The sequence below is a fragment of the Hipposideros armiger genome, unplaced genomic scaffold, assembly GCF_001890085.2.
Source record: "Hipposideros armiger isolate ML-2016 unplaced genomic scaffold, ASM189008v1 scaffold_324, whole genome shotgun sequence".
Lineage (NCBI taxonomy): Eukaryota > Metazoa > Chordata > Mammalia > Chiroptera > Hipposideridae > Hipposideros > Hipposideros armiger.
The window spans coordinates 1430413-1442956 of NW_017731674.1; the positions used below are offsets into that span (position 1 = coordinate 1430413).

At 52.5% G+C, this 12544-nt stretch overlaps 1 protein-coding gene across 10 annotated transcripts in view; it reads right to left on the reverse strand.

Moving 5' to 3' along the window:
- Positions 1-12544, reverse strand: part of DDR2 (discoidin domain receptor tyrosine kinase 2) — a 103741-nt gene that overhangs the window by 16452 nt on the left and 74745 nt on the right. For 9 of the 10 annotated variants that reach the window (XM_019660656.1, XM_019660655.1, XM_019660660.1 and 6 more), the window contains 5 exons: positions 9762-9948; positions 8439-8682; positions 3621-3683; positions 2774-2904; positions 45-255 (listed from right to left, as the gene is read on the reverse strand). In XM_019660656.1, the coding sequence (XP_019516201.1) occupies positions 45-255; positions 2774-2904; positions 3621-3683; positions 8439-8682; positions 9762-9948 (836 nt within the window). The remainder of the gene's footprint in view (positions 1-44; positions 256-2773; positions 2905-3620; positions 3684-8438; positions 8683-9761; positions 9949-12544) is intronic. The other variant, XM_019660664.1, reaches the window with a different exon arrangement.

Genomic DNA, 12544 nt, shown 5'->3' on the forward strand with positions numbered 1-12544 from the left:
CCGCCCCCGGCCCCGCCCCCGGCCCCGGCCCCGCCGCTCCCCACCTGGCTCCTCCTCCCCCGGAGCGAACTCGGGCAGTTTGCGGATCAGCCGCGACGGCTCCTGGTAGTCCGGGCGCAGCGGGAAGATGCGGTCGTAGGTGGAGTTGGACTCCTGCTCGCTGGGCGAGGAGGAGCGGTTGTTGTTGAACATGCTGGACTCGCTGGGCAGCGACAGGCTGACCGTCATTTCGTCGTCCAGCATCCTCCGGGAGGCCTGCAAGGAGGCACAGGGACAAGCGCCGCTGGCACCCGACGTCCGGCTCCCGGGAGCTGCAGGCGCCCCGCCGCGGGGACGCGGTCCATAAGCCTGGAAGAGCCCCCCGCTTCTCGGAGGCGGCACCTGACCTAGTTTCTGGGCCGCCGGCGTTCTCTGAAGCACTTACAGCATCATTTGTTTACCTGATGCTGAGCAGGTGGCCCGTGGAAGATGGTGCCAGTCTCGCGAGTTCAGTGTCCTGGCAAACGCTGGACGTCGCTACTCACCCTGCCACGGATTCCATGTGTGTAAGCGTCAGTGTAAACGCTCAGTGACTCAACAAACGTGCTAGAACACGATGACTCGGGAGTCCGCCTGGCCTCCCTGGCCCTGTAGGTTAGGGTAACACCCCTGGGTCCCACATTTCTACTCATCAAAAATAGAACGGCTACAAAATGGAAAAGGAAAGTGCTGGGTGTCTGGGGATACCTGGGTGAATTACACCTGATACAGGAAGAAAACAACTAATTCTTTGGTCATCCCATCGAATGTGACCTGCCTACTCCAGAACTATGCCGGAATCTGAATATATGTGACAACTTGATGAGTCACTCTGCTCCAACAAATGCTCTGTGGGTGCCCAGCGGAGAAACTCAGATGCCTGCTTCATCCCCTAGACTCGAAGCACATAGTAGGTTCTCAATAAATATGGCTGAATCTCTCAAAGAACGCTGAGGGCACCATCAAACAATGCCACAGTCTACAGCTTACTGAATAATGTTTCTTGGAACATGGGTTATGCTGAAATGTTTTCACAAAGAGTTCTGTCCCCAGGAAGAAACCCTGTGTCACTCCAGAGCCTCTTGAGTTTTCTTACTCAGGATGTACAGGGCAGAAAGAATTTTTTGAGGAACCAAGTTGAATATTCAAGGGCAGAAGTTTTGCTCTCCCTTTACCTGGAGTGTCTCCAACAGTCCTCTCCCAGCCCGTGAATATATTCCACCGGGTTTCAGAAGAAAGCCCCAGAGAAGTGGGGTAAATTCTGGCTCAAATCAAGAGAGAAATAGCTCGAGGAGTACAGAACACAGGCCCTTCCCCTCAGCTAAGATGCGGTCAGGACAGACTGCTGGGTAAGGACACACCGCAGCGTCAGTCCGCAGCACCTGTGCTCCCCTCACCTGGAAGCCAGGTGCCCAGTGCTCCAGCACTAAGAGATGACGGCTCTGCTATTGCCCCACCGTGCTGGTGGGCGAGCTCTCTGGATGCTTCTTTTCAGTCTCCAGTCACTGTTTATGGATTGAAAGCTTTCATTTAGGTAGTGTTTACAGGTCCTTAAGGGAAGCAAGGAGACTGCCTCTTCTGTGACACATCGCTGCCTAAAATCCTTAAAGTGGACCTCACTCATCTCAGAACTGAATGTGGAACAGACCAGAAGGAATCGCCTGGGTCCTTCTCCCGACTGCTCTCATGTGAGCCCTTCCCTCATGTCCTACACCCAGACCACGTGGATTCCTCTCCCCTCACAGTGGCCTCTCCCCTCTGCTGGTCCCTACTCCACCTGGGCACTGGCCCCTCCGAGGGCCCATCCCCAGCACGGACATCAGTCAGGCCGTTCCCGCATGGCTGTTCCTGCCCTCACAGTCCACATCCACACCAGCTCACGGACCGGGAAAGACGTCCACGGCCAAAGGTAGAAACACTTAATCATCAGAAGACCCCAAGAACTCACTTAGCAGCAGTGTCCAGAAAGTTGTTATCTGGCCTAAGAAACCAAGAGTCATAGATATTCCATCTTTGGTGCAATATATGTTTTGGAAGAAAAGAAGTCAACGTATGTCAAGACTGACAACTGGAAAGAGCATAGAAGGCAGGATATTCGTTGTCTGCCATTGAGCACATCATGTTTCCTCATTAGAAAGACAGTTAAATGTAAGTACTATGCCCAACTCACCATAACTCAGTGAGGTTCAAGTAAAATAATATACGTGAAAGTCTTTGTGGATGGAAAATGGAAGACAAATGTAATAGAAACATTTAGATGCCTGAGGGACTCAGAGAGACAGGGAGTCATGACCTTCAAGACACAAAGCAGCAGGACTAGAGCTGTTATGAACTTGGCTGGACGTCAGTGAGGCGGGATGTTTTCACACACACACACACACACACACACACACCAAACAAGCAAACAGTAAAAGAAGAGAAGGAACGCTGTTGTCAGAGATTTTAGGGAGGTATCGCTCAGGGATCAGAATCACTTGCTAATTTTTTAAGAAACACAGATGCCTGCCCCCCTCCCCCCACACCCACCCAGTGAGTCAGAATTTCAAGGGCGACCTGCACTGAGACGCCATGTGTCAGGAGGAGTTTTCTGGGGAGGCTCCAAGGTCTCTGTCCTAAAGTGAACGCATGGGCTTGGCTTGTCCCGTCCGCACCCTGGACTCCTCAGGGCCCTGGTGGGCTCACCGCTCACACATTCACGCTTGCATAATTTGCCTTCGACCCCTGGCTCCTAGCAGCATGGGGAAGGGCGGCTCACCTTCTCCAGCATCTTCTGCCAGAACTGCCGCCAGAGGATGATGACGATGATGGCTAGCAGGATGAAGATAATGGCCACCAAGCAGCCAATCAGGATCCTGGTGTTGCTGTCGTCAACTTTCAGCATTGGATCTGCAGCCAGGAAGAGAAAGGCCACAGGTCATCACCTCAGGGGCTGGACCAGGGACAGGCAGGCAGAGGCTGTCCCTCCAGGACAGTCCCACCAGGTGCTACCTTAACACTTCTGCCCCTTCCTGGTCATGCTGCGCTGCTCCCGTATCCCACACGTCTCCTCAGGGAGCATGGTGGGTGGATGAGAGGTCGTCCATCTTCCCCAAGTTTGTTCCTTTATTAACACGGCCTGGTCTACCGGCCAGCCCTCGTCACACCTCATGAGACATCAGTGGACAACGTCCCACTCTGTATTCTTGGGACGAGCAAGGGAGCTGAAGGCCTCTTTAGAGACACTCGGCCCCACACTGGCTGGCTCAGGTGGCCAGTGGGTGTCTGAAGCAACCTGTCATATTTACCTCCAAGTAGAGACACTGGCATTTTGTTTCACAGACTCCCACCCCCACTCTGAGACCCCCACTGTGGGTCCCACCTAGAAACGTCCCCTTCTAGCTTCACAAACTCTCATGGAGCGATTGGGACTCAGACTCCGCTTCAGCAGGGGATCATGTGGCCCCACAGTGGATGGGGCAGTCCAGGCCTCGGCTTTGGAGGTGCATGGTCTGTGTTCATCCATAGCTGTCTGGTGTGGAGCCCCCCACACAGACCAGCCGGGCCTTTGCAAGTCCCCGCCCTCATCCCCAGCAGGCATTCCCTCCCACGGAACCCACACGTACCGTAGGTGGTGGGTGCCACAGGCGGCGGGGGCAGGGCTCCGGAGTTGTTGTACATGGCCGCGTCTGTCAGAAAACAAAGGGTCAGAGAAGGCCACCAGGTAGCAGGTTTCAGAAGGTGGCTGTGGCCCAGCACACTGTGACATCAACTTCCTGGGTTGCCACCAGCCCTTCTGAACATGAAATCACATAATATATTAAATAGAAAATATCCCCCTTCATCTATTTAGTAAGGACAACTCTTCTTTTGTAAAAGTTTTGTTTAAATGATGGCATGCTAGCGGCTGCGGTACAAAGAAGTTTAGGAAGCAGTGATGTGGAGCGGGGGGCTGTGGCACAGGAGTCGCAGGGCGGCACGGGACGTGAGACCCAGACTCAGACAAATGTAGCGGATTCAGTGGGTGAGGGGCACGCGGCAGATGGCTGCCCAAGCTCCTTCGGTCCAGGAAACGAAAGTATTTCATAACTGTGCCACCACCCTCGCCCCCTCCTTTGTCAGTCAGCCTTTGTCCCTACAGATGGCTAATCGATATTAGGGTGTCCTTCCTGCGATGTCACAGCTTCTAAGGCCAGACCCCAAAGGGTACCTTCCAGGCTGATGTTGGCAACTCATGTTCTCCTCTGAGCTGTCTGACCAAGGAGGTCAAGAGTTAGAACACACTGGGCCGGCCGAGTGGCGCGATGGTTAAGAACTGGCTTGGGACGCCAGAGGGCCCCGGTTCGGATCCCACATATGAGGGCCAGTGACACTGCCCTCCACAGCTAAGATGCTGAACAACAGCTCAACCTGGAGCTGGGCTGCCGTGAGTCGCCGGCGACAGCGTAGGCTGCACCCCCTGCTGCAGTGGGTTGCCATGAGCTACTGTGTGTAGCCAGCAGCCAGCGTGACCGGCCAGCAGCCACAGTGAGCAGCCGTCCAGAAGCCGGCGACTGATCTGCCTCGCCCGGGAAGAGCGCAATGATGGTGCCAACTTGGGCCAGTGAAGCAACGTCCTCCACAACTAGACTGAAGAACAAAACGACAACAACTTGTCTGTTCCCCTTCCCCCAATTCCCCAGCACTGTTCCCATCCCCCCAATTCCCCAATAAAAAAATCTTTAAAAAAAAAAAAGAGTTAGAACACGCATTTCCTTCTAGGAGACGCTTCCTTCCAAAACCCTAATTTTCCTTCTTCACATTATTATATAAATAGGGGGGTGTCTGGCATCTATTGGGTTGTCAGAAAAGTCATGACATATTTTGTCTATGTTTTTCAAAGGTCATTTATTTATATAAAGAACAAAGATCAATCAATGATATATTGTCCGTTCTGTTCGATAACCTTTTGCCAATTCCTCGTTCATAGAAGGACCTGTCTTTATTTGCGAAAAACTGAACAAGGTGCTGATTTACAGCCTCATCTGAATTGATGGTTATACCACACAAGGAGTTTTGAAGAGAGCAAAACAAGTGGAAGTCTAACGGTGCAAGGTCAGGAGAGTATGGTGGGTGTGGCAACACATCCCATCCAAGCTCCAATAATTTTTGACGGGTGATCAAACTTGTGTGTGGTCTCGCGTTGTCGCGATGGAACACAACTCCTTTACAATTAACAAGCTCTGGACGTTTCTGGATGCTGGATTCATTCAAACTGTCCAACTGCTGACAGTACACATTCGAATTGATTGTTTGGTTTCTTGGTAGGAGCTCGAAAAACACGACACCTTTAAAATCCCACCACACTGAGAGCATGACCTTCCTCTGATGAATGTCTGCTTTCAATGTCATTTGAAGCGAATCATCACATTGGGACCAAGACCATTTGCACACCACTTTGTTGTAAACAATCCACTTCTCATCACCAGTTATCAGTCGCTTCAAAGAAGGATCGTTATTCTCATGTTTAATGAGAATATTGCAAATGTTTATATGCGCCGTCAAATGAACTTCTTTGAGTTCATGCGGAACCCAAATATCAAGCTTGCTTACGTATCCCAGTTTATTCAGGTGGTCATGAATGCTTGAATGATGGATGTTGAATGTTTCTGCAATCTCTCGTGTCATATAACGTAGGTTTGACTCGATCAATGCCTTTATTTGTCATCATCAACCTCGGTGGGCCTCCCTGACTGAGGAGCGTTGTTAAGATAAAAACCACCAGCACGGAATTTCATGAACCATCGTTCTTGTCACGTTCTTGTAGAGCATTGTCACTGTAAACTTTATGCAACTTTTCACAAGCTTGACGTGCGTTCTTCCCTTTATGGAAGTAAAACAGTAAAATATGGCAAAAATGCACAGTTTGGTCTTCCATCTTCAACTTGTAAAATCTCCAAAACTCAACCAAATGGCTCAGTTATATTTTATAATGAAGCTAGAACTGTCAGCTGTCAAATGACATAGCAATAACATAGATGCGAATGACTCTAGTACTTCCAAAAATGAACTAGTGCCATCTGTCGCAAACATGCGTCATGACTTTTCCAAAAACCCAATACATTATGTCTGAATTGGGTCCTCAGGCTCCAGTGAAAACTAATATTATCACGAAACTGGATTTAAAGCTAAGAGACCCCAGGTATCCAAAGCAGTCCAATGCTGGAATAGCTGGACTATGATAAGGTACCAATTACTCTGCAGACACAACCCCTGGGCATGGATGGCAGTCTGTTGTCCCCCAGGTAACACAATGTAAGTGCCACTGCTTTTGAACATCTAAATTCCTGCTCTTCATAAACACTTCACACAAAATATTCAGTCCATTTACTCTTAGATTAAATCTGTGACAGAAGGCATGAGGAACCAGACCTGCTGCCCCAAACAGCTCCCTCTCCATGTCAGAACATCCTAAGCAACAAGCCAGCTTAAAATTCTCTCCTTTTAAAAATCAAATAAGAAAGGGTCTCCTGGCTTCTCTTTGAATTAGTCTCTCCTGCTGTCAGGTAACTTCTCTCCCAGACTTCCCTCCCAGGCCCCATGCGGCCCTCCCCGCTCCGACACTGTCCATTCCAACGCTGCTCTCTACTCTCCTCTGACCGCGTATCGTTGGCACCACTTGGGCACCTTTTGAGAATCACTGTACAGGTTTTGTGCCCCATCTGAATTGTGACGGAGCAATGTCCCAAGTGCCTTTGAATTTTCCCAGACCTGGCACGGTGCCTGCTGCCCAGTCTGTGGTCTCCAAACACCACCCCCCACAGAAGGAACCACGATTGCTTGAGGAAACGGTTGGTTCCAGCTCTGGGGCAGTAAATGTTCGAAATGAGCTTGGAGCATCTTGTTCCTTCTAAAATCGGTTCTCAAAGGTATAGCGTCTGATCCAAAGAACACAGACCAGCTAACGGTGCGGCTCTGGTCAAACGTAGGACAGTGTGAGCATCAATGAGAACAGTCACTGTAACTGAGCTCATAAGAGGCGATGCGTGTGTAATGACACTACGACAAACTCATTGCCGTCGCTGATGGTTGTGAGGGCACCAGCTCCTCACTGTGAACATTGGTGAAGAGGAAAAGGGACCCTGCGTGTCCCCTCTGATATGAACTGGGCAGGGGGGCAGATCTTCCAGCTGGAAGGAAGGCAGCAGATAACAAATGCGGAGGGAGAAAAGGATTAGAAAACCACCACTGAGCAACCCCTAGAGAGACACACGATTTGAACAGGGGTCACCCACGGAGAGCAAAGCGAGGGTGAACGTCTGTGGGGCCACCTCAGCCCAGAAGTCACTCTTAGTGTCACCAACAGTGAGGAAATCGAACATCGCAGCCCCACGATGAGGCTGGACGTGAAGCACATGGCACAGGGCATGAAAACCCATGATAAAAGTGGGTCCTGAACCAGACTCAAGCCGGCCTCCGGCCACTGCCCCATGTGCAGGAACGGCCGGATTAGAAGCGCTAGCAAAGAGATCAGCTGAAGCAGAAGGGAGTTTAGAAACGGGACTGTGTGAGATTAAAAGAGACACTTAGGGACAAGGGACACCCCGAGAGGGCCTCACTGGGGTCCTAACGTGACCCAGCCCATGGCAGGCAGCAACACCAGACAATCGGGCCCAAAGTGGACAGGCTATTATATCAGGTGATATGAAGGAATTACTGTAGTTATGAGGAAATGTCAGATGTCACAATGGCATTATGCTTAGAAAGGATGTTAATGTATCTAAAATTGTTAGCAATGAAATCAAATAATGTGTCAGATTTGCTTTAAACTATGATAGCAAAGAGAGAGAGAGAGACGCAGCACACATGACACAGTTCTGAAGGTCAAGAAGGCCGAGTGACAGTGGGGCTCGCTGTTCTCCATAATTTTGTGTATTTCAGAAATTTTCACTTAAATACCTTAATAGTGCCAGGTGTGCTTCCACTTAACTGGCTTCAGGCACATCACGTTTGAACATGTGGCACTGTCATTTTAACCCTCTGTGTTACTTGTCCTTACATAGTATGTGGAGCGAGGCAACACTGTCCACCCATGCCACCCCTGTCCTCCCACAGGCAACACTGTCCCCGGTGCCACCCTGCCCTCCCACAGGCGACACTGTCCCGGCATGCCACCCTGCCCTCCCACAGGCGACACTGTCCCCGGTGCCACCCTGCCCTCCCACAGGCGACACTGTCCCCGGTGCCACCCTGCCCTCCCACAGGCGACACTGTCCCCGGTGCCACCCTGCCCTCCCACAGGTGACACTGTCCCCGGTGCCACCCTGCCCTCCCACAGGCGACACTGTCCCCGGTGCCACCCTGCCCTCCCACAGCACAGCAGGCCTATGTCCACACTGAAAAGAGAAGCCGCCCATAACCCGCCCTCCACACTCCTGCCACTCCCAGGGCCCCGGGCTCCCGACCTGATTGGAAGGTGATCTCACTAAACATCATCCAGGTGTCAGCGAAGTGGTACTGGCACTTGATGGCGCTGGCCATGCGGTGGTGGAGGGGCACGGTGACGAAGCGGGCGCTGGGGTTGACATCATCCAGGACCAGCGGGAAGGACACAGCGTTAGGCTCCCACTCGTTGGCCTCAGAGCGGAAGTAGCACTGCACCCCCTTAAAAATCTTCACCCCTTTGGCGAACATGTTGTTGCAGTGAACCTGGGCGGGGGGAGGGAGTGATGGCCGGTGTTCAGCAGCTGGTACGCAGCCGCATGCAAGCACACGACAGAAGAATCTACATCTGTGGCCTGTGGCACACGGGTGACACCTCCCCGGCCCCGCCGCCAGCCGGGCTCTCAGCCTTCCGGTGACCGACCCGGTGACTGGCGGGGACCCCACAGCAAAGGGCGGAGGCCCGGCCGGAGGCCTGGAGTCCTGGGGCTGGCCCGGCTCTGCTTCAAGCTCTGTATACAGTTAGAACACGTCTTGCCAGGGTTCTGCTCCACCATCCTCGTAGCCAAGGTGGCAGAGACGGTTATGACCATCAGTGGTGAGAGTGGGCAGGGGGCACTCCGTAACCCCGTTCCCAGTCACGGAGCCCGCACGCATTCCATGCCAGGTCAGAGGTCAGTCACTGCCGTGGAGGAACTCGCGGTCTAGTGAGACACAGGCAGATAGATGACAACAGGCGAGCTGTCATGCCAATAAGGGCTCTGGGGACAGAAGGGTATGGAAGCTTCTGCCACGATCTCTCAGTGCTGCGGGGTGGGACATGGCTCAGGACACACAGCCCCTCCCCTCCACTGAGAGTCAGACTTGCACTGAGCCTCCCTCGGGGGCGGGCAGGGCCATAAATGGCTCCCATGGGCCTCCGCACTGCTGCCTCCATGGCCCCTCCCTCCATAAAAGTACATTAAAATTATATTTTACGATTGTGTCATTAAAAAGTTGAGAATGACCTTTAACCCTAAAGTTAATTTTTTTCTTCTGACAGTTAAAGAAGGCAAAACATTTCCATGGGTCCTAGAGGCTGCCCACTGGGCCGAACGGATGTGTCGGATGTGTCGGCAAAAAACACGCAGGGCCAGCGGCCGCGCCCAGCCGCCTCCTTTACTGGAGAAGCGAGCCCAGGGCGATGGAGCGACTGGAAGTGTCTGCAGGCGAGTGAGGAGCAGGGTGTGCATCTCACCCAGGCCTGACAGCCCCATCCCCAGCTCTTTCCTGAACCTTCTCTCTACACCATGATCTTGGCTCCTGGAGACGATCCACCACCCCAAGCCTTCATGACTTTCACTGACCTTCATGGTGGTGAAATTCCTGACGCGGTCGAACTCAAACAGAATCTCGATGTAACCGTTGGTGGTGCTTTCGTTCCTCCAGCCCACGTAGTCGTAGCCGGGCCACACGTGGTATTCGTGGGTCTGGGTGAAGTCGTCCAGGCCGGACACCCCGTCTGTCAACTGGCCCAGCCCTTCGGTCATGCTGCTTGGGTGGAAACAGCAGAGGAAAGAGAGAGAGGGGCCTGCGGTTAATGACACATCCGTGGAGGGCTCTCAGCCGACGCTTCTCCCGGGCTGCGTGAAAGCTGTTTATCTTGGAGGCTGAAGGATTATGAAAAACCCGATATACTTTACGGTGGTGACTCCTTTGTCCTGCACCAACGAAGCAAGCATCTCATAGAGATGAATTTTACGAAGTATTTGATGCTGACCCCTTTACCAGCAAAGCTTGTAAACATGTCATCATTTTCTATGCAAAGGAGTCTGTCGTACATTGTACCCATACTGTTCTTACATACTGACACGCGCCTTTTTTTTTTTTAACTGAGCCGTCCTGCCACCTGTTCGTTTTTAAAGTGACTCAACATCACCCAACGCATTTGGGTAAGGCGGCCACGCACACGCGCATGCGCGAACGCCCCGCCCGCGGGCGTGGTCCCCGAGCTGCCTGCAGAACGCGGGGACTCTGAGCGCCTGTTGTCGTCCGTCCTTCAGTGAGCGGCCGGCGGCCTGCGTCCGCTGCCCCACGTCTCCAACTGCCAGCCCCATTTGATATAAAACTGAAGGGTAAGAGAGCGCACCCCTGCCAAGTTTATACCGATTTCCATGGAACTTCGGTCAAATGTGTGGACTGCTGACTCGCAGAGCGAGGCTTTGGCTGTTTCCTGGCCCAGCACGTCCCCCTTCGGCGCGGGAGGCTGCCGGGAGCGACTGCTGGGCGGATGTGTGTGCATCTGTGTGAAGGCGACCATCTGAGGAACCTGAGGCCACCTTCCTTCTTTCTAGGAAGGGCCGAGCGAAAACCGTCAGGTGCCACTTCTCTGTCCTCCATCTCCGCGCCTCGACCCCATATGATCGGTCAGGAGTTTCCCAAACGAAAACGATGGCGTGTCCACTCTCCAGCTGTACCGCCTGAGTGTGTGACCCCTGAGGTTATGGCCCCACCAACAGCACATGAAACTTGTGAATTACAGAGATGGTTAAGTGTGACTCTGCCAGCCTTAAAGGGACATTTGTTAATATATCTGTTCATTGATTAATGTTTGACAAATTATAAAATTTGACTGGCCTTTTCCACAGTGGCCTGAGCCTGGGTCCCTCTGCCAGGTTTTGCCATCTGTTTCTTCTCTCTATAGATCAGAAGGCTAGGAGAACACACGTTTACTGCAAAAAATGTATTTCCCATGGTCCCCATAAAGGAAAGTCTTATGAAAGCAACACAAATGAAAAGGAATAGCTAGTCACTTTCTCCTTAATCAACGTGAGATCACCTGGAGCGGATAAAGGAAGAAGCGTTCCCTGCTTACTTTGTTTCCTTCAGAATGCTGAGAATTTTTACAACAACCATATTTTACTTCTGGAAAATGTTTAATTAAAAAAAGGAATGTCTGCTAGTCTGACTGTTTTCCGAGGCTCTGAATTGGTAGCTTGTCTCCTATCACTCAGCCACACCCCGGCGAGACATCTCATTATTAAGTAGACACTGATTGTGTCTAGAGCTCTGGAGCCGAGAGCCACCTCGTCGCTCCACCGGAATGTCCTGTCGGTCCCTGAAACTCATCCCAAGCTAAACCCATCCCCGTTGCTTCCTCACCTCACTCTCGCACCTGGCTGCCCTCCTGTCAACGCCACCACGCTACCACCGTCCCCGAGAGCACCTGGGGCACAGTAAACATTAAATATATGTCTGCTGAGGGAATAAATGACATCCCCATGTCTCAGCCACCTAGACTGTCACATTTCATCAGATGACAGATGTCACCTGATGCATGTCCCTCTGCATACCCATCCCATGGTCCCCATTAGGGTGCGGTCCTTAACCCTCCTCCTGGCCGGACGTTCAAGTTTCTCCAAAACACGACCCAGCTGCCTGGCGCTTCTCACTGCGGCTGTGCCTCGGAAACACGCCTTGCTGAGCTGAACTGCTGGCCTTTCCCCGAGCCCCCGGCCGTGGTGTGTTGACCTCGTGCTCTTCCCGCAGCCTAAGGTGCCCTGTGAGGGTTCTGTGCCCGTGAGGCCTCTGCCCATCCTTCGGGGACCCCTCTGATGCCCTCCATTGGATCACGTCTGTACTGGTCCTCCAGTCAGGGAATAACGCACATGGCCGCAGCCCATCACAGCTGCTTTTCTTACCCATTTCCATCATGTGCGCCTCACAGCTAACACAGGCCACCTGACGTGTCTTCACTCCCAGCGCCTTGCCCGCCCCATCGCTTTCTCCATCTGAACCCAGAGCACAACCCACTGGACTCACATCCCAGTTGAGCCCATTCCTAACAGTGAGCTTCTTAAACGGGGGGCCAGTCTCCAACCTGCCTGGCCACGTCCCTTGCACATGGTCCAGTTGACTAGCAAAGATTTATTAAACTAAACTGGATTCGACCACTCGCTGATTCCTCTTGGCCTTGAGCATCTGCCAGCTGGGGTGTGGCTGAGTGATGTGATGCCAAGACAGCTGAAGCAAGTGGGGCTGGAGCAGTGACTAAGTAGCAGAAAGGAAGTGATAGGAATAGGTGCCAGGGGACGTAGTGGTGCTCCACACTCCTCGTCCTGAGGCTCACCAATCTCTCTCTCTCTCTCTC